The sequence below is a fragment of the Primulina eburnea genome, chromosome 13 (assembly GCF_022965805.1).
Source record: "Primulina eburnea isolate SZY01 chromosome 13, ASM2296580v1, whole genome shotgun sequence".
Classification (NCBI taxonomy): Eukaryota; Viridiplantae; Streptophyta; class Magnoliopsida; order Lamiales; family Gesneriaceae; genus Primulina; species Primulina eburnea.
In genome coordinates, this window is record NC_133113.1 from 24456530 (window position 1) to 24483225 (window position 26696).

The 26696-nt window shown below is 33.9% G+C and overlaps 3 protein-coding genes across 8 annotated transcripts; 1 reads left to right on the forward strand and 2 right to left on the reverse strand.

The window, feature by feature from the left end:
• The first annotated feature begins 4952 nt into the window (after positions 1-4952).
• On the forward strand, positions 4953-15564 carry LOC140808887 (uncharacterized). 6 transcript variants are annotated; one of them, XR_012113033.1, is made up of 13 exons: positions 4953-5083; positions 5318-5419; positions 5797-5928; positions 6701-7513; positions 7673-7754; positions 7848-7941; positions 9733-10568; positions 10650-10936; positions 11768-11874; positions 13145-13295; positions 14379-14531; positions 14723-14880; positions 15161-15564. XR_012113033.1 is itself a non-coding variant. In XM_073166224.1 (13 exons), exons 1-12 carry the CDS (start codon positions 5042-5044, stop codon positions 14832-14834), a joined length of 2820 nt encoding a protein of 939 aa, XP_073022325.1. In that variant the 5' UTR covers positions 4953-5041; the 3' UTR covers positions 14835-14880; positions 15161-15564. The 6 variants fall into 6 exon arrangements, 4 of the variants coding, with proteins under 4 accessions (XP_073022325.1, XP_073022323.1, XP_073022324.1 ...); XR_012113034.1 differs by having other exon boundaries at positions 14723-14850; XM_073166224.1 differs by having other exon boundaries at positions 9733-10454; positions 14700-14880.
• Positions 15565-15923: 359 nt separating this feature from the next.
• Positions 15924-18771, reverse strand: LOC140808888 (transcription factor ABORTED MICROSPORES-like). The gene is made up of 8 exons (XM_073166226.1): positions 18396-18771; positions 18103-18282; positions 17953-18031; positions 17801-17869; positions 17137-17727; positions 16758-17060; positions 16499-16675; positions 15924-16246 (listed from the first exon to the last, which is right to left on the reverse strand). Exons 1-8 carry the CDS (start codon positions 18488-18490, stop codon positions 16031-16033), a joined length of 1710 nt encoding a protein of 569 aa, XP_073022327.1. The 5' UTR covers positions 18491-18771; the 3' UTR covers positions 15924-16030.
• Positions 18772-22376: 3605 nt separating this feature from the next.
• On the reverse strand, positions 22377-25794 carry LOC140808889 (transcription factor ABORTED MICROSPORES-like). The gene is made up of 10 exons (XM_073166227.1): positions 25121-25794; positions 24943-25041; positions 24650-24829; positions 24499-24577; positions 24344-24412; positions 24004-24069; positions 23477-23923; positions 23111-23398; positions 22854-23030; positions 22377-22721 (listed from the first exon to the last, which is right to left on the reverse strand). Coding segments are annotated over exons 1-10 (1632 nt in total). The 5' UTR covers positions 25123-25794; the 3' UTR covers positions 22377-22496.
• Positions 25795-26696: the final 902 nt, after the last annotated feature.

The following is a 26696-nucleotide window of genomic DNA, read 5'->3' on the forward strand; positions in this document are numbered from 1 at the left end:
CAATTGGACAATCAGTTGGACTGCTCAATTGACGTAACCAGTTAGACTGATTCATTTTTTGCTATCAGTTGGGTCTTCAGTTTTGCGATGTAAACATCTCGTGAGTGATCCTAGATGCTGCACACTAAGGTAGATCATTAGTAACACAATTAACAAGTTTTGTTATCATCAAAATCAAGATTGCGAACTTGAAAAGTTCACACACACACACACACACACACATATATATATATATATATATATATATATATATATTAAATAGGATTTTATTGTGCATAAAAACTGTATTTTTAAGGATTATTCGAGTTGCAATCGAGGAACGGAGACCGAGGGCTAAAAAATTAAATATGTTTTTATTAAATAAATTTTTTTAATTATTTGAAATATGGTTGATGTTTTTTCATATTTTTGAAAATAAGGGGCTTTGAGGTGATTTTATACGCCGGGACGTAAATTTTATCGGTGTTGATTTTTCAACAAAAATACCAACATAATAGAAACCCGACTAATAAATTCACAAACTTATTTAAACAAAATAATTTTTATAATTTAAATAAAGACTAATGGCCCTAAGCCTTGTTAGTTGATTAAGTGAGTATTTTAAGTGCAAAACTCACCCCTAAACCCTACATATTCATGCCCACTTTTCAGAATTTCGCCTACACAATTCTCTCCAATTAAGTACACGACACACACACCACAATTTTCAAGGAAAGTTTGAAAAGCTTTAAAGGGTTTGTCAAGCCTAGGCCCTCCTCGTCGTTCTTCGTCGTCAACGTAAAATCGTGGGTTTAAAACGCAAAGACACGCCATACATCTCATTTTCTCGTCTATCACATTGTATTATTGATTTGAAGCATGTTTGTATTAAAAGCGTGAAGTTATTATGATTATTTTCGCATTATTGCATGTACATGTGTAAACTTAAGAATTTTTTTTTATCCAAAGTCATGTTTTATGTTGTTTAATGAGGCTGCCATGATTAGGACATGACCAAGCAAGGTTTTTACACAAGTTAGAGTCCTAGAACACCCACCATACATGCTGAAAACACGAAGGAAGCTAGCTGGTACGGGAAATTCTGCCATGTGCTTTTGGTGATCGGTTTTGGGTCTTGGGCGCTTGGCTGGGTCACGGCTTAGGTCCAGGGCTCGGCAAGGGCCTGTATGATTCGAGGGTTGGCTAGGGCTCGAGTCGTGAGGGCTGGGAGGAGTCCTAGCAAGCTAGGACTCTTACCCGAGAGCCAAGTGCAATCACGCAGGGCTGCGCGGCTTGTGTAGGGAAGTTGGCTCGGTCTGTGGTTTAGGGGCTGGGCTAGGGTGAGTCCTTAGGGTCCTAAGAAGGTGCTTGAGAGACTGGTTCAGGGGCTGGGCACGTTGGTCAGGTCCTAGGCGCACAACGTGGAGCCCATGCAGTTGAGGACTCTCGGCCGCAGCATGCACACGAGAGGGGGGGTTTGGTTTTGAGTCCTAGGTTGGGAAGTTAGCCAAGAGTTTCACCTTTTCATCTCAACTTTGGGAAGTTAGCTACTCATTATTCGAAGTATAAAACTTTGAATATGAAATTAACATGCTAATTATATTTAATTGAAGAAATAAAGGAAAAATAAGGAGATAAATATTATGAACTCAAAGGTTTGTTCATAGAATGAGGGATATCTCAATTCATTACAATGCACCCCCTATTTATAGCTAAATTTGGGGAGACAATCACAAATAAAATATTATTTTTTTACACATAAGTCTCCATTGGTGTCCCAAAAAATTATATTTTAATACACATCACTTTTGAAAATCTTCTCATCCGAATTTTCTTTTCCACATAAAACAAAACATATAGATATCTGAGTTGTTTGAATTGTGGTTTTTTTTTACCATTTGACCAAGTAATTTAAGAGATATGGTCAAAATGCTAGAGCATGGTAAACTGCGACTCTTTGGTAACTTTAATTGTTGCTTAATTTGATCTTTTTATCTCATGCTTGTCACCAATATTGTAGATATTATCATCAACTTTCTACGGGTCCAAGAATCATCTTATTCCCAATTGCAATGCCAAGGTTATTCTTGTTTTATCGAACCTGTAAAAATAGTAAAAACTTATAATTACACAACAACTTATTTTTTATACAATTTATTATAAAACATATAATATTTAAATATTTAATAAAACAAAAACTATAAATTTATATTATAAAATATTTAATTAATATACAATTTTTATGTTTATCAAGAAGACATTACTGAATCAGGTCAAGGCTGTTGTTATCACTGAACCTCTTCAATGTCAAACTTATCTTCTTGATTTTCTCAAGATTCAAAAATTGACAATAGTTTGTACTGAACAAGGATCAAATTATGAACATTTTTGTCCAACAACATTTGATGACATAGTAGTGATTAATCAACTTGATATGGACTTGGTCTCCAGGCAAATGAAGTTCAAGTTATGGGAGAATGGCCAGAAATTGTTTTGAGCGAGTGGATTCCAAAGAACAAATAGTGGGGTTGGATCTTCATTTCAGTTTGTCTTTGAGAAGCTAACTTAATCATATTCCAAATAAGCCAAAGTACCCAGTCAAAAAGATAGTTTCACTTCTCCACCTCCAAGGCATATTATTCTGGCCATTGTTGAAGAAGTTGTGCAATCTATTGCACAACAACTTTGCACAACAACTTGATGATGATGATGTCCTCCTAAGCAAACTGATGACTCATTCTCCTTTGATTAAGAAAACTGATGCAATGATCTCTGAAGTGGAAGTAATCTTACTGAGGATGTACTTATGATCAAATCAGAAGAAGCTGTATTTGTTCGAGGAATTGTACAATATGTATTGAGATAGCCATGACTGACCAAGATGTTCCAGCCATTGAAGATCAAATCATATAGATTGAAGAGGAACATGTTGAGATACCTATCAACAAGAATAACTCGGGAGTCTTAATGATTGAAGAAGGAGAACCATCTAATAGTCAGACTCCTGAAATAGCACTTGTCATATCTAAAGAACTATCAAGAATATAATCATCCTCTCCTGACTTCGACTTAACTGATGAAACTATTTTGGATCAAATCAGCTCAAGCCTCACAACTATTCTATAACAGTTATTACAAGAACCAATCTGAATACCGAGGAAGCTCTGGAGTCTTTTAATGATAAAATGCTCAAAGAAGTGTCGGATTTGTCCAGGTGTATGCTTGACTTATTTAATTGATTGGAGCAGATAAAAAAGACTCAAGTAGTTACTGCTAATAATCTTGATGAGAAAATTCAAGCCAATAACTTTCAAATTTGCATCAATATAGAGGAAGTACAAACGAACTTCAATGAAAAAAATTGATGGCGTAAGTTCTCAGTTAGCATATATTCTTGCCTACCTAAAGCCACCAACTGGTGTTGAAAAAATGAGAGAAGATAAGAAGTCAACTTTATCTTCAAATCAACCGAAGTTTGCTCTTCAAGTCAGCAGAAGCCTACTGACAAACACTATGGCTTTTATAAAAGATGATATAAAGGAAAATTTTTTATAATGTATATTCTATTTTAGATTAATAATTCATAATTTTATGGCATGATTTTGTCAAACACCAATACTGAGAAAATTGTTATAACATTATAAGTTTTAGTGATTAACAAGATTGCTAATCCAAAGGATAATTATAGAGACCAACTCAAATGAATTCAAAACGAAGAAAACTGGACATTCATAGGAAGAAGGTTTATAAGGAACCCAACTGAATACAGAGCCAAACTGATAAGATTTTTATAGCCAAAGAGCCCATTTGAATTAGCGGATAAAATTTTCCGTATCAACAGTCATTGAATCCTAACAGAATATAAGGTTTATGCGCAGATGGACGATGACATGTCAACAGTACATCTGTATTTAGTAACAGATATCTCATTTTAAAAAGATTACCGTTTCAGATCAATCTATAAATAAACTAATTAAACAAGCTCTAAAGTTACACACTATATCTGAACCTTTTGTATTAACTCATCTCCCCACTGAAAAAGCTTTCTGCGAGCCAAACTGAAATAGTCAACACGCGCTGATAAGTCATTATGTGATCATATTGAGGATCAAATTTTGTACTTAGAATTCCTATATGAAATCTATGTATATGAGACTAATAAGTCTTACTGTTCAAATTGTTTAGATTGGACGATACAAACAGTTTCAGGTAGGCATTTTAAGTCCTACTGAAATTGAAATGAGTGATTTCAAATTATTTCTAATTATCAAAGTACAGTCCTTCGGTATCACTCAAAACATTATGAATCATGACTATTTATTCATACTAGTTATTTTGCACACGTGATGCGTGTGTGTACAGTCTTTTTTATCATTATCGATGGATTAAAATGAAATTTGACAAATTATGGAGGGATTAAATTGATATTTGAATTGTTGAAATAAAAAAAAATAAAAATAATAGTGTGTGTTGAAATTTAAAAAAAAAAACAAAAACAAAAATGTAATATTAGTATTATATAAAGGTAAAGTTGAAAGAAAAAAATGATATTTTTCTTAAATGATTAGTATCATGTCTTCGACCTTAATAAAATAAAATAAAATAGATATAATTGTTCGAAACTTCATTTAGATAGCAAGAACAAAAGGTTAAAATGAAAGGTGGGAACGACAACCAAAACAAATGTGAACGCCTTTTAAGCTATTTCCCCCAAAGTATCCAACTTGGCGGAAAGTTCGATCCTGGGTGTGGGCACACCCAAGATCACTGCCCCACACCCAAGATCAAAGGTTGAGATTCATATCATGAGGAATAAAAAAATTAAAAAAAAAAATCACTGTCCCACACCCAAGATCAAAGGTTGAGATTCATATCATGAGGAATAAAAAAATAAAAAAAAAAAATTGAGTGAGAAAAAATTCTGACCGTAGGATGTATCCTGCATGCAGGAGTTGGGTGAAATAATCCCAACTTGGCGCCAACACCCCCTCCGAGTTCAACCTTAGATTTTCCGCCATTTTGCTGTGAATAAAAATTTTGTGAGCTGCGCTTGAATTACTTTATGGGCATATCTCATGGATTTCGGCCGCCTCAGTTTTCAGAGGCACGTTCTTTCTTTATTGCCGTTTAAAATCTGTCCTCGTATTTGTGCCAATTATTATTATTCGAATTTGCTAATCGTTATTTGTTGGGTTTGGTAGATATGTTTTTCTTCATATTTGGGTTTGGTTAGCACGATGTATAGATTTGCATCTACTTGTGCTTTTGTGCTTACTGCAGTGGAGAAAAAATGCTGCATTTCACTTCGAATTACCTTACTATGTTGTTATTGTTGCAGGATGCTGCCTGGCTACCGACGTGGCTTCAGCAATGTGATTTTGAAACATTCGGAGTGGAGGGCGGCGAGAAAGAGCACGTCTGTTTTGAGAAGCGCATCGAGGTTTTGGATGATTGAATATGGTTTTGTGATGTTTAATTGTTAGGCTTACTGATGCTGTGAGTAATGAAGAGTTTTGGGGTTGGCAATTTCCTGTGTATGGAAATGTTAACTCTGTTTCGTTTTGGTTTGTTCGATATTCTCTAGATGAACACAAATAACATTTTGAAGCTTGAACTGTATTGATTAATAAAGGTGAAACTATTTTCTGAACTGGAGGTAAAATATGTTCTGTGTATGATGAGTTTGTTTGGTGAATGGATGTATCATTTGTTATCAAGATGAAGATAATACGTGATAAAGAATATAAATCAGTTGCATGCTGTTTTATTTTTAAAAATCCTCGTAATTTACAATCTTCCCTCACTGTGTTTGGATAGGAGTTGCAAATTCTTGGGACAAACTTAAACAATGCAGAATTATCAAGAGAATGCGGAGGATGCAAGATAAGTCAGTTATTTTTATCTGGGGCCGACACTTCACCCTTAAGCTTTGCTCAATCAGCTGATAATGTAAATCTTTACCTGTAACTCGGTTTTATTTTTTATCTGATTTACTTGTAATGGAAAGGTGGTTGAACGTTCTTTTATCATCTATAATTTATCAGTTTCAACTTGCAAGTTGAAGACTTTCTGTTTAGATATTGCCCTAGAAAAATACTTTTAGAAGGTGCAATATCCATAAGATGCTAGCTATCCTGTGGTTGAATGCACTAACCTGCAAGAGAACCACTTTCTAACTTCTTACATTATTTGCCATAGCATGTGCAACTCAAAAGCAACGTGTGTGAACAATTTAGACATTTTGTTGGATATATTGCAGTTTCTCTGTTGCTTTTGGTAATATCTGAAACAGTTTCATGATTTCTAGCAGGATTCATTTCTGATGAATAAGAAAAGATGTAACCGTCTTTGATTCGGAGAGTGCACATGCTTTCATGTCTATTTGTGCATTTTTTTCTACTGTTTTGGTAATTGGTATTTAATCCTCACCAAATTCATTAATATGAAATCACAAATATTTTACACATACATATATGTCTGTTGCTGGTATAATTTGTTTTGTGATGTATGTCTCTGCTGTTATCTTTATAGTTTTTTCTTTGTCATGATGTTACTGGATTTGTCTGCTGTTTGATTCATATCATCTACCAGAATCTCAGCTACAACGACATATCTCGTTGGAACGTCGCATTGGTCAAAATATACTATTTATATAATGTCTACTAATCACGTTGCGTTGTCCACCAAAACATGAGCTAACAATGCGATTTGGCTTCTGAAGGTTGCTATATATCATCTTCATCTGTCATCAGATGGGAATTCTGAGAACTCTACCCCATTTACTGACGTTCTTGAAACAGAGTCCAATTGTAATTTTGTGATGCTACCTCTAGATGATTCAAAGATCTTAGGTCGAGAGGCCATCAGCCCGAGGGTGTTTCATAATTCTGGTGCTATAGAATCGTCTCCAAAGGTTGAATTGCATGGACATCCTAACCAGGATGGTTTGTTGAAGTGTAGAGAAAATGTGATATTTTCTGAATATTTTGTCGACACTGTAGAACTTTGTATTGCGGCATCCGAAACACTAGTGATTAATGAAGTAGTCAAGAATGATTCATCAGTGAAACCTTCTATTTCAGCTACACTTGAAGCTTCTGTTCAGATGAAACAAGCACGGCTAGAAGCCTGTGAAAATGTATTATGTGGCTCACTTGACAAAGTTAGCGATATTGACAATTTGTCTGACTTGGATGATATTGCCATGGGAAGTGCTTATGAAGATACCGGTATTCATCTTGACGAGTTGCACCTGATTGAGTTGAATGTATCTCAAGTTAAGGATACACTGGACTCTGAATATGATGAGAAGACTGTTGCTTCTGCCACTGATTGTGGTACTAATGATGATGGCTCTACCTGTGATATGAAAGGTGGTGTAGCAAATGATACACAATTAACAAACAAGTTGGCTGTAGAATGTTTTGATGGTGACACAAAAAAGAAAGTAACTGAAAATCTGGCTTTTGGGTTGGGTTTTGAGGAAAAGGGGCTATATAGTGATTGCTTAGAGCATATACAAGCTTCAGAAGAGGTATGGAAAATGTTGAACTTTATTCGGGTTTTATCATTACCTGTCTTTAGCTGTGAATTTTTGCCCTCCAGTTTTTGGTAACATATCAAAATTTTCATGGATGAGTTTTTCCTTTTTGTTTCGTACAATTTATGGACTGATGTTCCTCCCAAATACCAGATAGCCGACACAGTCATGTATGAAAACAATTTACTAGAAACAAATGTTGGCTCTTCCTTAAACAAGAGGTTTCATAAAACAGGTAAAGTTTCTCCATTGAATTTCCGAATCCTGCTTTATTATTTACCTGGTCAAAATTATGATATCTATGATTCACTTCCTCTCACATCTGCAGGAAAAGATCATAATTCATTACATAAAATTCAAGACAGGTTCCAAAGCCGCTGGTTTGGTGGTTGGACATGGAAGGTAAGGACTAAATCAAGTTGGTTTTCATCCTCATGGTCAGATCATTGTAATAAGTTTCCATGCTCTCTAGTTTGAATTTAGTTCACCTTTAATATCACAAAAATTTAAATCTTGATCTCCCGTCATTAAAATGTTGTAAATTTCTATTAGGTATGATGTAGTTCCAGAGAGTATACAAAATAATAAATCTCGATCTCCCGTCATTTGAAAGCATTAAAAATAATAAAAATTGCACACATAAATTTTATGAATTCAATCAGATAATAATAATCAAATTATAAATTCATTAAGCGGTGTCCTTAATTTTGATAAAATACAATAATTCAACATCCTTATGCATTGAATAAAGTTAAACATGTTTCTCAACCAATTTAACATAGTCAATTCAAATTAAATGAAGAGAACAATGAAAACGTGGAATAAAATTTGAAATCTCTTTCGTTGTCGATTCAAATTCTACCTTGAATTAAACTTGCTTCCCTTGGCTTACTTTTGCTTTTTGACCTTTTCCTAGATCTGTTGTGCGTGAAAGAGCTGAAAAAGTCTATAAATTTCGTGGTTCCTTCAAAACTCTTGGATATCTTTGATAGATTAAAATGCAATCATTTCTTGAATACTCTTTGATATTGTGGGCAATGATAGATTGCATCAAATCCGGAAAATTGCAACTTTAGTCTTGTAATTCGGCATTTTGGATTTTAGTCGTGTAATTTGTCAAAGTTTAATTTTTATCCAATTTTGTTTTGTTTTTTTATTTTCTTTACTGGAAGCTGCTCAACCCTATGGAATATTGTTTATTTGACACTGATGTTCTACTACGTGGCTCATGTGGTGAGATAAAACATATGTTACACAAATTGAAATCTATCTAAACAAAAATTAAAAATAAAATTAAAGCAAAACCACGCCTAATATCTCAAAATGAGAGGAAAAATCTTTTTGTTTCCCTTTATATTTGCTTTGGTAGATAACGTAGGTTTTATTCTTGCAAGATAAGCCACACAGGAGAGCGAGCATTGGTGCCAAATAAACAATATTTAGTGGGTTTATAGGCTTTGGAAGAATAAAGCTTTTGTGCGATTTTTTCCTTTTTGTGTGTAGTTTGCAGGCTCTGGTGTAGTGGTGCTATAGCGCCATCTCCCTGCTGCTGCACAGTGTACTGCTAACTTTAAACTCTCCCTTGCTCCATGATGTAGCACAGATGACATGTTACTGTAGCACGACTTACTGTAAATTCCATTATTATGCTCCTATCCGCAACTAATCCATATTTTCAACGTTCAAGAAATAACTAAAGTAAGCGTGAAAAACTGATAATCAAGGCAATAAAACAGCTGATTTTTCAATCTTAAGAACCCGTATAATATCATATAAAAATTGGACTTATGAATCATTATTAAAAATAAGTAGTGTTTTTTAGCTTTTTGCAAGATTTAAGACTTCAATTGGAAGTACTTCATGCAAGTCAGCTCTTTGCTAGTATCTTTTTTACGGTTTCATTTAATTCTGCATCAGGATGTGGTATCTTCTTTGTGAATGAATATTATATGGGTGGACTTGAGCAATTAACTATTTTTAGTGCTAACGATAAGAAAGAGAAGAAATGTTATGGCTACTTTAGCAGAATTGATTTCTAGTCTCCAGGGTTCTTTCATGTTTCAAGAAATTTTTTCATTTGTTTCTGCAGTGATCTAATAGTTACATTTGTATGCTTGTTTGGAGGTTGGACACCAAATTAAGCTCTGACTAATCTCTCTTTGTTTCTGGTGTTTTCATTTCGCACCCAAAAGAATGAAGCGAACTGCCTGTAGTGCTGTTAAACAGATATTTGCCAAGCCTATTGTGGATGAGACAAGCTTTTTTTCTGAGTCTGCGGATGTTGCTCCAGATGAGAACTCTTTTGTACAGAATCATGATAAAGGGACCATAATAACTTCTCAGTTGAGTGTACCTTCCGAAAGTTTCGCTGACAGAGCAATGGGGGGGATTACGCTTTCTCAAGATGTAAAATCTTCAAGTGCATCTTTCTTGGACCCTCTTTGCTCTGTTGTACCATGTAGTGTTTCTGAAAATATTTGTTCCTTGCCAGCTACAAGCCAAGATGATGAAGTTCTTCCTAGACATTACAATATCACAACTGATCATACAAAAGGCAATTTGTCAGGGCCCTCAGCTTCAAACAGTAACTTAAAGAAGCCACAGGACGCCGTTTATAGAAGATTCACCTCCCTTAGAAATTATAGCACATTAGTCTCTGGAGGTGCAACTTTTTTGGAAAAAGATAGTCATCAGAAAACATCGCTCTGGATTGATAGCAATAACGAGTTGATCTTCCAGGAAGCATCTTTTACCAACTGCGAGAATATTATCAAAGATGGGGTTGAACCGCTGGAGGAGAAAAACTCACATTTTCCACCTGTAGTTAATTACATGACGCATTACCACCAGGCTGATGATGAAGAAAATCAAAGTTGTTCTCGTGCAGCATTGTGGAAAGACAGTGTGAAACTTCCGACTAGTGAGGTCCCAAAATGTGACTTATTAAAATGCAAAAGCCGTCCAGCCTCAAAACATCTTCACTTTTCAGAAAAGAAAATTGACATTCATCATAAAATTGTCAAAAAGGTCCATAGCACGCCAAAAACTTGTAAGGAAAAAATTGAAATTTTGTATACCTGTGATTTTTTATCTGATGATTATCCATTAATTGCATTTTCCATATTTGCAGGTTTACCTACTAAAGCTGCAAAAAAGTTAACTCGGTCTGGTTATCTTGGATCCGGATATCTGAACATTTTTCGAAAAAATCATTTGGTTAAGAAAAGGATGTTAATATTTCGAAGTATGGAATTTATGCTTACTGGATTTTCTTGTCCAAAGGAGAGGGAAATTGAGGTTCTCATTCGGAAACATGGAGGCACAGTTGTCACTCACATACCATCAACTAACTTGAAGGGAAAGAGAAGTTCTAGGCTTAAGTCACAGGTCCTTCCTATCATTATATGTTTGATGAAGGTTGGTACAGAAATTGACATTCATTTGTTTTTCTAAATATTCACAAGATACATTTTCTGGACAAATTTGTTTGCTTTATTTAGAGTATATGAGCTGCCAATCTGGATAACAAATAGTGAGAGGAAAAAAAGTATAGTCTATTGGTGTTTCCCGCTATATTAATACTTTTGAGCTCTTAGAGAACTTTATTGGGAGATTTCCTAGGTTATGCTCAATAACAGTTGTAATAGGCGCGGAAAAAGGATGCTAAGCATCAACCAGAGAGGAGTTCTCAGCTCACTGTAAAAAGCACCAGGCATAAATTTTCGATAAAACAAGATTTATTTGCTCTAACCTGTATTGTGTGGAGATAAGAGTTGGTGAAATTGGATTTGCGAGATCTTAGTTTAAAGGTCCCTAATTCAATTTCTGATGGTTGGCTTTGATTTTCTTTTCGATAGTTTATGATAGCATGCTTATTCTAAAGTCTATGAGATCTTAGTGTAAAGGTCCTAATTCAATTTCCGATGTTTGGTTTTAATTTTTTTTTGATAGTTTATGATAGCATTCTTATCGCACACTCCCCTTTTTATCTTATGTTCAACATATACAAATGGAGGCCATCATATAATATACAATATATGGGAAAACTGAAGTGAGAAATCTCAATTAAAAAACATTGTTTGCTCCCATACGCAATGGTTACGGCAGGTAAAGTGACTCTTCCATTTCGGGATTCCAGAAGGATGGGGCATAACATCTCGTGTAAATTTGTCTATTGTAGAGGTCTATTATGTAATTAGTCTGCTGCAAAGTGGTTGGCATTTAATATTTGTTTTGTTGTTATTTCAGATGCAATCGATCAAATTCTTGTATGGATGTGCGGTGAATGCATTTATTCTCAGAGTTAATTGGCTTATGGATTCAGTTGCAGCAGGTTTTATCTTGCCAAAGGAGAAGTATGTGACTGCCACATCTTTGACTCACTTGCATTTTCCTGTCTCTGTTTATCTAAATGATTTTGTTTATACCATTTGAGTCATAAAATTGCAAACAATTAATGTTGACATATAGGCATGATTGGTGTATAGCTTGGTAAGAATTGAAATAGACAGTACTTACTATAAGTTGATAATCCGCAATAACTTTGGTCTCTCAATTCTGATAAGACACCATGAAAAATACTTACTCTTTTGTTTCGATAGAAATAGAATAAATCATTAATGAATTGTGTGTGCATTTGTTTTACTTTTAAATTTCAATATTTTATTATTATTTTATTTATTAAACACAAGAAACCGACATACATGGGAGAGAGGTTAGGCCACAAAGACCTTCCAATAACTGAAATACAATAGCCAACCAAGATTACAAAGTGCACCAAAAGAATACATCCTACAAAAACCTTTGTGTTGCTGGGAAGCCAATCCTCTGAGAATACATGAAACCATATTTCTAGTCTCACCACAACCCCGTGGACCAAAAACACAGCCGATCCCATCGTCTGAAACTCAGACATGATGCTGCAGCAATCGAAGATTGTTCCAGTCAATGGCTTCAAGCACGACTCCTATGCCATCTTTATGAGCTTAACCCATGTTCATAACACATTTTCGTGGCTTGCAACTGTGTGTTGTTTTGTGGTATCAAACAGTATGCTGAAGGTGCAGATCAGCAGATGGTCCCAAAGGATTTGACGGCACATGTTTCCATGGGTCCGCAGTATTTGCTTTCCTTGTTTCCTTGTTTCCTGGTGTTTGACTTGATATGATTTGCACCACGGTTTGGGGATAGCTCTGTGATTCCATTCATCAATGTTTCCCGTCCTTGGTATTTTTTTCGGTTCTTTCAGCATGTTCTTGGACTTTAGTCTTCATGACGATTTATTGAGTTTTCTTCATCCTTTAGCTAAATTTCTTAGTCAACTAATAACTAATATGAAAATATCATAAAAACTCTCAATATTCAGAATTAAACATGCTAAATGAGCATTACAATGATATAATACATGCAAAGCAACGATATAATTTGTGTTTATTATGTTTTTGATGAAATAATTTGTGCTTATCAATATTGAAGTTTTACCTACTTTGTGATGTATGTTCTCGATACAATGACGATGTCATGCCTTACTATTCTTAGAGTCGCATGATGCAATGTTCTAGAAATGTGATGATTCTAAGTTTCTTTCATGTTATATTTGCAGTCTAACTTTGTATGTCTTGTCAGATATATGATCCTATCCAGAAACATAGGCCGATGGCATTCCCAGGAAAATGCAGTTGTGAGATATGATATTCATTCTCTCATTTTTAACAATGTGGGCATCATGCTTCATGGAAAATCAAAAATGTTCGCTGATATCTCAACCATTATAAAGGTATGGGTTTGCTTGCTCTATTAATTCGGAAAATAATGTCTGGATTTATAGTCACGTTTTGAAGTAAAGCATAAACTTTTGTTTTATTTTACGGCTTCTATATTCTCCTCCTCCTCCTCCTCCTCCTCCTCCTCCTTGTTCTTCCTTTGTTTTCTTTTTTTGTTTATCCTCTAAAAAATCCATTCTATTACTTTTCCTTCAAAAATTTTGGCAACTGTTTTTCACTGAATCGCCATTGTCTCATTTGGCAAATAATTGATTGACATATATGTATTATTTGGTAGATGACTTTACTTTGGTATTTTGTACTTGTGGTAGGTCTATGAAATCAAACTTTTAGTTGTTTTTTGGTTTCGATGTTGAAATAGTAAAATATTCATTGTTTTTACATAAAAGATACATGTGGGCTACTCCGGGAGAAAACTTATTAAATTTGACCAGTTGAATATTATATAAAGTTCATTTTTCTATTCCTCGTGGAAATCATCTTAGATTCATTATAGAAGGATTATAAAAAGGGAAGCAAAATCTATAAAACCACCTTTGATTGAAAAAAAAAAATCATATTTATGGTAGTTATTATATCATATTGCTTTTCTACAATTTTGATGGGGAATTTGATTAATTACATTATGGAAGTAAATTACAACACTTTTACGACATCAAAACTCTATGTTAAATCTCTTTACAATCTATCACACTTGAAATCAAGACATATTCCTTTATAAGAAAAGAAGAATGAAAACACTTGGCATTTGGGTTGGTTGAATTTGATTTGAGTGATTTGCTTGAAAGAATTGGTTTGAAATTAGTCTAATAATTAAGGATTCAAATTTCATATATATGGTAGGAATAAATAACTGAAAATAATAGCTTAGGATTTCAAATCCTATGGATTTGGACTCAAACAAGTTGAATGGACTTTATTAATGAGTTGAAATCGTCTACTCTCCATCCATGCATCCAGATGCAGCTTTAGATCGTCCACTCTTTAAATTATAGTAAAATGTAGATCTTTCTCATTGTAACAATGGAAAAGATGATAGTTTGTTACATTCTCCTTTTGATGTGTTTGCTGCCCAGCATGGAGGTGGACAGGTTTTCAACACCCTGCAAAGATTGATCCAGAATCTTGAAGTGGGAAGAATTTCAATTGGGGTGGTTGTTGCCGAAGATGAAAATCATGCATCTCGTCACTTAAAGCAGTGTGCCTTGGAGAACAATGTATCCATGACGGTGAGTCTTTGAAGTAATCGTTCTTAAGTTGCAGGTGCCCTGGGATCAAATCAGACCAATATTTCCTTTTTTAAAAAAATTTAAAACATTCTGTGAATATAAGAAACGTGGTCAAGTCTCTCTCATCTTCTCTGAACATCAGACTCAAGCTTACTGATTATAATGCAGTCAATTTACTGGATTATAAGCAGTTTGCATGCCGGACAGCTTATTCCCTTGAAAGAGAAGAGGAAATTCAAGTGTCTACCAGCTATTAAGATACAAAGGCTTCACGATCCAATGGAGTTAAGTCCTGAAATCTGAATCTGGATTATAAGCAGTTTGCATGCCGGACAGTTTACATGTCGCAGTAAGTACATTGTGATGCCTTGCTATGATCAAAATGTCTTAGATAGTTGAGGCCATTAATTAACATGACTTCGACTGGGAAATTTCTTTTGAAGATGATCAAATTACATAAGAGATTCTACTGATGAACTGACGAATTCTTCCAAATATGGTAGTTGTGGAGATTATTGACATATTTTTTCTGTATTAGATTGTTATTGCTCTTTTTGACGCTTTAAAGCTTTCACACTTACGGTGAGACTACAACGTCCGATACTTACCATGTTTCTTATGATTTTCAGGTGTGATTGATGGCCTTATCTGTCTTATTTAACTGGTGTTCGTGATTAATCAATCAGCCTCGTGGTAAAACAAAATGACCCTCTTTCGTGTTTTGATCACCATATCTGGTCCATCTTCACCAGAGATGGTGCCAGAAGCTCAAGGTTAGGGGGGCACAATTTATATATAGTTTACCATTTTGATAAAAATTTAGGGGGTATAACTAGATAGTATAAAGTTAAAATGGAAACTTTCGAAAAAATCAAGGAAAAACTTTTTATACCTTGGAACAATTAGTCATTTGTACGTCACTTTCGTTATATTTTAAGCTTGGCTAACAAAATTTTATTTATATGACACAAAATATACATCTTGTCAAGTGAAATGTATGACAAACTTCTGTTAGCATATTAATATGATGAATTTAATTTGCAAAATTATTTACGTGTATGCATTCCATTTCATCTCTCGATTTAGTTCCCTTCTCCTTTGCTAAAAATGATTATTAAACTTACAAAATCTGACCTAATGAAGTCCTAGATATTATTAAAACAGTTAGAAACTAACATATTTGAGCACACGATATTCACGAGATCTATTTTTCCCTAATTTTAATCCCTCCACTCAAATCACACCCCTTTGGCTCAAAATTTTATTTTATTTAATTTCCATAGACGGTTTTACAGAAGAAACTGAGGGATGTCTCGGAGGCCTTTCATTTATAGACCATAAAAGTGAACATAAATTCTAAATACTTGGAATTCAATTTCATGATAAATTTATTCTTGTATCACATTAGCTCAAATTACTTATTTATCAAGACATCCCACTTATTTGAACTAAAAGAGACAGAAACATAAAGTAACATTTATGCACCAACACAATTCTCGTTACGTTTGATGTTGCAGTTGCTGAGAATTCATTAGGCAGCCATGTACTAAAGAGTGGTGGCTGTGGTTGGCATGAATGTGATTATATTCTTGATCTATATTGTTGCCACCAATTGAAGCTTCTTCAAAATTAGGCCATACATTCAATGAATTTCGTGTTAGCTCGAGCAGCGACTCCCGAACATAGTCAGCTTTGACATTGTCATCGTTCTTTCTCTGTTGTCATCCAAGAAAACAAAAACATACAAAATGCAATTATAGAACATGAAAGGAAAAAAACTGTGAATTTTTTATTTTGCATTGTGTAAAGCATAATAAAAGGAAGTGGTATTCTTGAGAAATTCTAGATTGTGCTTAGACGGGGGGTTCTTGAAGCATGAATCCCAAATGACACAATTGGTGGGTGAATTTAAAATCTATTATACTTTATCAGGATTTCTACACTGTAAAGAAATGAGATGTAGGTACCTCTACTTTAAAGATACTTGAAACCAAGCATGTATGCCTTGTTGTATTTACATTGGTTACTTCCAATCCCAGAGAATCCAAAGCTTCCATTAACATCACAAATCCACTACTTTTGTGCTCACAGAATACCTTGATAAAGAACTCATTCCCATCCAGTTGAAGTACTTCCACTTGTGGCTGCAATGATCAAGTTAAAAGTTAGAACATAGACATGATCATGTAAAACAGTTCAACTTTGTTACAAGTTCACTCATTCTACCTCCATTTGCTGCTCTTTTTTGTCCGTTTTATCCATCTCATGATTCTGCTTATTAGATATACCAAATGATTTCTTGTGAAAGCCATTTATAAGATTTTCATGTTCACATTGAAGTCCACCTTTTGTTCCATTTTGACGTTGAGCACTTGTTGGGACGACATTTTTGCCAACTTCGGTTCTTGCCGCTTCTTCTGCATCCTCATCACCTGTATGTTCTTCGAGTTCAACTTGAAGATCTTTCACTTGTTTCTGAAGTTCTTTCACATAATCAATTGCATCTCCAAGAATTGCAGCTTTGTCCAACTGCAGCAGAGTGCAGGAAACAAATAAACAAAACTACAACAAAGTTTATATCTAAAGATATATTGTGTGATCCAACCTTAGAAATTTTAGGGACTAATGCTCTAAGGGAGTACAGCCTATCATTAAGCTTCTTTCTTCTGTTCCTCTCAGCCATAAGATTTTTTGATTGAAACCCTTTTCTAGTCCTTCTTCTATACCTTGATTCATCCTCGTCTTCATTTAGATCTGATTCGTCTGACTGGTTATTTTCGTTCTTTCGATTGTCCATTGTCCCCGATGAAAGCTCCATCCATATTTTACTATCTGATGCTTCCAAATCTTGGAATCCATTTTCAACTGAATGGCTGAAATTTGGATTCGAGTTATTATAGTCGGTCCCTTCTAACAATATGCTGTTGGTTCCTGAACTGCAGCTAAATTGATGCAGTGTGTTCATAGGAGAATTACACAGATAGATTCTGTCAACTAATATATCGTGTGGCAAATCCAAGTCCTCTTTCGAGATTTCTGGAGAAATCTGAAGCTTTAATATGCTAATGAGATTTTCTTGAGCATTTAAATCAAATGAAAAATAAAATGTAGTGGTAGAATTACTCACTGCCTGTTGTTCCAAGAAAATGTTGTATTCAACTTTGATGAGATCGACCATTTCTTGATCTTCAGGAATCTGGAAAATAAACAATGAAACAAGAAGAGCGAGTTTAGGTAAAACAGAAGTTGGGGAAGGGCCGAAGAAATACTTGTTTAGTCGTGAAAAACTCGAGTAATCCAAGAGAAAGAGGGACCAAAACTCGGGTACCGGTTGATTCCTACAGAGATTCAAACACACAGTAACTAAATTGTGCATAAAACCTTATTTTTGAACCATTGCATAGGTTGAGATGGAACTTACATCTGATAAATTCGATCCTGAATTCTGTGAGTAATTCAACCAACTTACTTTATTTGACAACAATGTTTGTTCATGTAATCTGAAAGTGTAAATCGGTCATAATTCCATGAAAGTTCTTGATCATATAATTTATAGCCATAAAATTTGTACCCTGAATCAAGTACTATGGAGAAAGGAAGCTGGTCTAATAGTTCACAAGATTTGGTTCTTGGATGTCTAAATATGGTATCTCTACAAGAGATAGTTGCAGCAGTAGGCAAAAGAAGCTCATCTTCAAAATTTTTGATATTTGTCGCTCCAGCGCAACAGCAATCCATCCACTCAATAGACCTAAATTAACCAAGTAGCATGAGAAGACAGTAAATCCCATAATTTATTTTTGATATAGTTTCCAAGATTTTAAGTGCTTTTTATTTGCTATATATTATATTATATGATTTTACCTATGATCATTGCTTAACTTCCACAGAACTATATATTCCCAGCCTTTAATACCAACCAAGGGTCTTAGCCTCTCCATAAAACTTGGCACCAGCATTTTCCTGTCAAACAAAAGAGGAATTAGCAGTATACATGAATGATGATTATTGACATGACATGCAACAATTTTGATCCGTTGCGTATCATCAAGAACTCAAATGTACCGAAGAAAACGAGAAAGGGGAGGCGTGAAGTGCATTTTTTGTATATTGCAAACTGGAATTTAGGGTATTTTGATGTTTAAACAATTCCCATCCAACAAAAAATGATAACCAAATCTAGAAATATTTTGTCAAGTTTTTCATGATTATGCAACCATATTCTTAAAATCTTTTTTCAAGAAAACACATAGAAAAAGGATTAGATTATACCAGACACAAAGATATCCCTCCTTATTTTGCTATGACCTTTCTGTTACCCTGTCTACCGAAAAAAATAATAATAAGGAAGTGGAAAAAAGACAGTTAAATTTATGGTGATGATGATTAATTGGTGCATAATGTTCTCTTTTAATAGCAAATTCTGATAAAGATAATTTGTTATTTGTTTTCAAGGTTTTAGATAAAGAAGAAAGCTAAAGTGCGTGGAGCTTAATTACTTAATCTTAGTAGTTGAACAACGCTGCATGCATGAAAAATCCAAAGATAAATTGACCCAAAAATTTTTAATTACTCAAAATTAATCAGATGTTGAATTTTGTTACATTAACATGAGTAATGAATCAAAAAAGTGATGATTCTATTAATTGATTTTCTTCAACTTTTATAATATATTATTTGAATTTTTCAGTTTCATATGAAGCATATGCCCGGTTTATTGTGAGTATATTCCAATAATAATTCATTCGTCCCAAATATATATACTTGTTTTTTTATTCTTACCAATTAAAAAAATAATAGGAAAAATAAAATTTATAACACACCCTAAATTCTTATTTAATACATTCAAAAAAATGGTCGCACATTTTTCAAGATTTAGTTAATAGAGTTATGGAGTGGATCTCATGTGAGACCGTCTCACGGATCATAATCTGTGAGACGGGTCAACCACACCCATATTCACAATAAAAAGTAATATTCTTAGCATAAAAAATAATACTTTTTCGTTGATGACCCAAATAAGATATCCGTCTCACAAATATGACCCGTGAGACCGTCTCACACAAGTTTTTGCCTATAGGTATGTTAGTAAAAGACAAAAAAATTGCTATTAAATATAGAAACTGAACTATATATTCTGGACAACTGAAAAAAGAAAGAAACATATATAATTAAGACGAAAGAATGATATAGTTGAGATTGTATATAATTTCTCATTTAAATAATTATGTTGTGACATTTTGCGTGACCATAATAACATGACAAACTTAACTACCTTCAACAGTCTTCTAGCCGTGTGAGTTTCTTTCCAAAAAGAAAGAAGAAGCCAATTATGGGACATTTTTCTCAAAGGGAAAACTGCAACTTTAGTCATGTATGTTTGACATTTTTGTGATTTTTGTTCTTTATATATCAAATTTCAGTTTTAAACCGTCATCTATAATTTTTTTTTATAGTTTCAGTCATTTTTCCACGTGTAGCTGATATGATACTAACGTTATTTTAACCTACGCAATGCCATATCATTACACATACGGACAAATGAATAAAATTGTCAAAAAAAATTTGAAAGACACAAGACTAAAGTTAGAATCGGTCAACATAGAAGATCAAAATATATATATATATAAAAACAGATATACATGAGTAAATTGTAATTTCGCTTTCTCATGATGAATTAAGGAATGTAATATGTATAGTTGTACTTGAATAATGATACATTTTCTACTTGAAGGTTTAGTTTTAGATAGTAGTCATGCTATAAAATAAGGAAAAATACAATCTTAGGTCTATCATCTATTTTGTTAAATTTCAATTGAGATTAACAATGTTTATTATTTTTTCAATTTTCATCATTTTTCAGACATTACGCTGATATAACACATATGCATCGCCTATGTGAATCTAATATGATATTGATGTGTACCGTGTATCGATAAAAATGATTGAAATTGTCAAAAATTGAAAAATATATAACTCAAACTGAAATTGATCAACTTAAACGACTCAAATAGCAAAATAAACAAACAACCAAAATTGTACTTTTTCTCTTGGATAGAGTATAATAACGAAATTGCTTTTAACAATGATGAAAGTCAAATAGAATGATGGGTTATATCGAGGAATTAAATGTCGACTGAAAAAATATTTTTTAGAAAATAATTTTTAAAATGTTCTTGTTCGTGTTTTCAAGGGGAAAAAAACACCTAGAAACACTAACAAAACATGACTAAGACACTAAGTTTTCGTAACTCAATAAAAAAGCCAAAAATTTATTACCCTATTGGAATTCAACAAATGAAAATGTACGCATTTAGATTTGTAAATTGCCCCCATTGAAATAAACCATGCCATAAAATACCATAATATCAAATGTCTACCTATAGAAAGCTTTCTCAATGTATGGTTATTATTTATAAATTATACAATTTTTTTTTAAGTTTTGTTCGATTTTTGTTAAGAAAACTTCGGGTTTGATCCAATGATTTCGAATTAGTTTGAACTCAATGGAACTCCAAAAACCGGAAAATAATTTGGAGTTAGATAAATAAAAACAACCTAGAATGAATGCATCATAATTCCACCAGCTTCACATATATCATTTGGCATAAACCATGCCTAGATACCCGAAAACCGGTTTTCTTGGACCGCCTGGATCCCACGAGTGAATCGAAAGTTGTTGGTCAGTTGCTACCGATACAATTTCTTTATGCCCATAAATAGGAGTCGTCGTGCTTAAATTGGAAGTAGAATTCTTGTAAGATCAATTGCTCGATTTTGCTGCATGCAGAGACGGATTCATTTGAAGGCTCTACTGAGCTGTAGCCCAGCCCACTTTTTTTTTTTTTTACTTAAGTTATAATTTCAACCAACCCACCAATCTCCTAGTCCAGCCCAGCCTATTTACATGGATGAGACCGAATTTAGCCACAATAACTTCTCAATTTGGTCCTGCAAATGCCTGTCAATATCAAATCATGTCCTAAAATATTCATTTACCTTTTTTTTTTGGTTTGTTGTTGAAAGATCAAGCGTTAGCTCCATTCTTAATTTATCATCAAATAATTGCTCCCACGGATCCTGATAGACCGAATAAAATTGTTTTGTGGAATAAATTTTTTGAGGCAAATAGCTTGCATCAAGATTTTGTTTTGTGGAATAATTTTTGAGGTAAATAAAGAAGTAGGAACCATTTTTTCAAACACGAAACTTATACGAGAATGACTCACATATCAATTTGAAGAGTCATTAATTGGTTATTGCTTGAATATTTGTTTATGAACAATTGATTCTTGAGTCTTGATTGTTTGATTGTTGAGTCGTTGATTGACTATTACTTGTTTATGTATTCGACACTCTATATTGAACGAGATTTAACTAAACTTATAGATGTAAATTCTATTGTTGCTGAATTTTATGTTTTAAAATCTCGTAGGGCACAACTATGTTGAACAATATAATATAATTTTTTTAATAATATATAACTTATCATATTGAGTTCAAGCTTCCGTTACCTCATATTCATGGATCCGTCCATGGCTTGCATGCTCTGCTCCCAAAATACAGAGAAGACTTACGTGGGCAGATCCGGATTCGTTTGTCCGGAAAGTCATGGTGTAAATATTGGATATCTTAAGCTAAAATATATGACAACTAGGTAAGTTTTGACCACATATGCATGGATCTGAGCTGACCAAACAACCAAAGTCCAAAACAAAACCATGGGTTCATAGCAACTTCAGTGGCTAGATAGATCCATGGCGGCCAAAACAAGTTGTCCTCAGACGACGAATCCTTGCATCGATGGGGCTGAACCAACACACAAAACACTAACTACCATGCATGAGCATGAATGATAAACTTATTATTCCAGTATAGTTCAAGAATACTTGTTCATTAGGCCTAACCTCTCACTTATTTGATCTAAAAGAGAATAAAAATCAAAACGGTTCCATACTGTGCTCATTACATGTGATGGTGCAGTTGCTGAAGGTGGTGAGAATTCATTTGGCAGCCATGGATTAAAGAGTGATGACTCTGGTTGGGGTGAATGTGATAATATTCTTGATCTATATTGTCGCCACCACTTGATGTTTCTTGTAATTTAGGCCACACTTTCAATGGATTTCGAGTTAGCTCGAGTAATGACTCCCGTACATAGTCAGCTTGGACATTGTCATTGTTTTTTATCTGTGGCCATCCAAGAACAAAAATATACAAAATGTAAGTCACCATTTTCAGAACATGGTTCTGCCATAGTATGTATTAGTATCCAAGTTTCCCATTAGTTTAAATAAATGTACAGAAATGAGATTTAGGTACCTCTACTTTGAAGATACTCGAAACCAAGCATGTATGCCTTGTTGTATTTACATTAGTTACTTCCAGTCCCAAAGAATTCAAAGCCTCCATTACCCTCACAAATCCGCTACTTTTGTGCTCACAGAATATCTTGATAAAGAACTCATTCCCATCCAGTTGAAATACTTCCACTTGTGGCTGCAATTTATCAAGTTAAGACAAAACATGAATATGTAATAACAATTCAACTCAACTATTTACAAGTTTACTCTTTCTACCTCCATTTGCTGCACTTTCTCGTTCGTATTATCCATCTCATGATTATCAAAAGATTTCTTGTGAAAGCCATTCAGAAGATTTTCGTGTTCTCGTTTATGTCCATGTTTCGTACCATTTTGATGCTTAGTACTTGTTGGGACGATATTTTGGTCAATTTCGGTTCTTGAAGTTTCTTTTCCATCCTCATCATCTGTTTGTTCTTCAAGCTCATTTTGTAGATCCTTCACTTGTTTCTGCAGTTCTTTCACATAATCAATAGCATCTCCAAGAATTGCAGCTTTGTCCAACTGCAGCACAATGCAAGCAACTTGATGAACAAAATTGCTACAAAGTTTTTACTTGAAAAAAATATGGTTTCATCCAACCTTAGAAATTTTAGGGACTAATGCTCTAAGGGAGTATAGCCTATCATTAAGCTTCTTTCTTCTCCTCCTCTCAGCCATAAGATTTTTCGATTGAAGTTCTTTTCCGTTCCTTCTTCTGTACTTCGGTTCATCCTCGTCCTCATTTAGATCAGAGTCGTCTGACCGGTTATTTTCATTCATTTGATCGTCTATTGTACCAGATGATGGCTCCATCCATATTTTACTATCTGATGCTTCCAAACCTTGGAATCCATTCTCAACCGAAGGGGTGAAGTTCATATTTGAGTTATTATAAGTAGTCCCTTCTAACAATATGCTGTTGGCTTCTGAAGTGCAGCTAAATTGATGCGGAGTGTTTATAGAAGAGTTACCGAGATAGATTCTGTCAACTGATATATCGTGTGGCAAATCCAAGTCTTCTTTCAATATTTCTGGAGAAATATGTGGCTGAAAAAAGAGGTAATGAGATGTTCTTGAGCATTTAGATCAGATGAAAAAGAACTTGTAAGGGTAGAATTACTCATTGCCTGTTGTTCCAAGAGGATGCTGCATTGAATCTTGATGAATTCTACCATTTCTTGATCTTCAGGAATCTGGAAAATAAACATAGAAACAAAAAGAGAAAGTTTGGATTAAAATAGCACTTTCTTGAGAAGAGCTTTTTGAAATAAAAATATATTTCTATTGAATTAACATATTTTTGAAATCTTAGTTGAAGCAGAAGCATTAAAAGTTATAGTTTGTGATTTTTTTTTATTTCAGATTTTTTAAACGCTTAGCTGATCAAAGAGCCAAACCAAACATCACAATTAACTTTTTCCCACAAAGAAAAGGTGCAATGGATTTGGGGAAGTGCGGAAGAAGTACTTGTTTAGTTGCGAAAAACTCGAGTAATCCAACAGACAGCGGGATCAAAACTCGGGTACCGGTTGTTTCCTACAGAGAATCAAGCACAAAACAGTTACTGAATTGTGTAGAAAATCTCGTTTTTGAGCAATTGCATAGCTTGAAATGGAACTTACAGATGACAAATTTGAATCTGAGTTCTGCGAGAAATTCAACCAACTTACTTGATTTGAAAGGATTGTTTGTACATGAAATCTGAAAAGTGTAGATCAATCATAATCCCATGAAATTTCTTGAACATATAATTTATAACTACAAAAATTTTACCCTGAATCAAGTGCTATGGAGGAAGGAAGCTGGCCTAATAATTCACAAGATTTGGTTATTGGATGCCTAAATATGGCATCTCGGCAAGAGAGAGTTGCTGCAGCAGGCAAAAGAAGCTCATCTTCGAAATTTTCGAAATTTATCGTTCCAGCACAACAGCAATCCATCCACTCAATAGACCTAAATCAGCCAAGTACAATGGGAATACAATAAATCCTAGAATATAATTTTTGGCTTTTCTACAAAATCACAAGGATTACTGTTTCTGTTCTATATATATTGTATTAAATTACCTATGATCATTGCTTAACCTCCATAGAACCATGTATTCCCAGCCTTTGATACCAACTAAGGGTCTTAGCCTCTCTATAAAACTTTGCACCTGCATTTTCCTGCAACCAAAGAAGGAATTAGCTGTATATATGAATGATGATTATGGACGTGAGATACTATACGGATTAGATTCATTACATTTGATCAAGAACTCATTGTGTAATACATATATCCTCAAGAGAATGGGAGGGATCAGCCACAAGGTGCACTTTTGTATAATTATACATGCTAGAGTTGTGGTCATTTCGACGTTAAAACAATGATTCTCTTTAAGTTATAAAAATGATAAGCAAACATAGAACCTTGCCAAAATTTTCATGCTTTTGCAACCAGATTCTTAAAATCTTCCGCATAGAGAAACACACATAGAAAGAGCATTAAGTTCTTCAACAAAGAAAAAGAAAAAGAAAATCAAAAGAGCATCGAGATTACACCAGACACAAAGATATCCTTCCTTCTTGTTTTGCTGGTAGCCCTTTAGCTACAAAATCTCTCAGAAATGGAAAAAAAATAGAAGGATTAATTTATGGGATGGTGGTTAACTGTTGCATAATGTCCTCTTTTTATTAGCAAATTGTGAGAAGGTTTTCCAAACTTCAGATAAAAGAAGGAAGCTGAAGTATGTGGAGCCCTTTACTAATATTGGTAGTTGAACAACATAGCATGCATGAAAAATTTTAAAGAGAGAGCTCAAGGCAAGAAAAATATAATTACTTTTTAGATATATAATATTGTTTTAATACGGCATTAACTTAATTTTGTCGAAAGGACGGATCAACTGATGCAATATTTGATTTTTCAAATCTCAAATCGAAGTATATATGTCCTATTTATTGTGAGTATGCTCACTATATATATGCATAAGCTAAGATTGTGTAGAATTTATCTCCTTCAATTAGTTATGCTGGGACGTTCTGCATGACCATAATAACATGACAAATATAACTACCTTCAAAAGTCTTCTGTTCGTGTGAGTTTACTTTTAAATGTTTTTGGAAGAGAATTTGGACAAAATATTTGAAGGAATATATTGAAAAATGTAATATATATTTAGTTTCATTTGTCAATATAATAGTTTCTTATATTTTTAATATTCTAGGAAGAAATTTTGAAAATATATTTCTAGGTATAGACTGAATTAAAAATGTAATATATATTATTCGGTTATGCTTGCAGAAGGATACTACATTTATCTTTCTAATAAAGTATTATTTTTGTTACACTAAAACTGGGAAATGTAATATGTTACCTTGGAATATAATATCATAATTTAATTTTTTTATCAGTGACAAAGAATTTGAACAATTGTTGTTAGAGTGAAATGTAATTTAAAATTTCAAAATACCATGAATATGTTCGTTTGTGTTTGCAAAAAGTAAAAATAAAAAAATCCTTAGAATTGAATTATAAACAAATATCCCCAAGTTTTCGAAATTCAATTCCTCGGTGAAGTTATGCCGAGTGTTACTAGACTCTTGAACATCAAGCTCGCGAACTGACCAATCGCCCTAATACTTTACTTTTTGGGCTCTCACCCAATCTCTTCAATCCCGCTCTGATTGAAAGAATCAAATTTTTATCCATAAAAAGGTAGACGAGACTCGTCGAATTTAGTTGTGTTCTTGTGTAGTAGTAACTCTCTTGCCTTTGGAGCTAGTTTAGCTCTTTCATCGCCCCGATTTCAAATAATCAAATTCTTTTTGTAAGTTCATCT

Bases quoted from the DNA above. Each gene is read 5' to 3' on its own strand.
- LOC140808887 (XM_073166222.1), top strand. From the start codon at position 5,042: ATGGGCATATCTCATGGATTTCGGCCGCCTCAGTTTTCAGAG. The intron at 5,084-5,317 runs GCACGTTCTTTC...TTATTGTTGCAG, and splicing joins GGCCGCCTCAGTTTTCAGAG to GATGCTGCCTGGCTACCGAC. The intron at 10,937-11,767 runs GTTGGTACAGAA...TTGTTATTTCAG, and splicing joins TCATTATATGTTTGATGAAG to ATGCAATCGATCAAATTCTT.
- LOC140808888 (XM_073166226.1), bottom strand. From the start codon at position 18,490: ATGCTGGTGCCAAGTTTTATGGAGAGGCTAAGACCCTTGGTTGGTATT. The intron at 18,032-18,102 runs GTACAAATTTTA...TTACACTTTCAG, and splicing joins TCCATAGTACTTGATTCAGG to ATTACATGAACAAACATTGT. The intron at 17,870-17,952 runs GTAAGTTCCATC...GAATCTCTGTAG, and splicing joins CAGGATCGAATTTATCAGAT to GAATCAACCGGTACCCGAGT.
- LOC140808889 (XM_073166227.1), bottom strand. The intron at 24,413-24,498 runs GTAAGTTCCATT...GATTCTCTGTAG, and splicing joins CAGATTCAAATTTGTCATCT to GAAACAACCGGTACCCGAGT. The intron at 23,031-23,110 runs GTAGAAAGAGTA...GATAAATTGCAG, and splicing joins AGAAAGTGCAGCAAATGGAG to CCACAAGTGGAAGTATTTCA.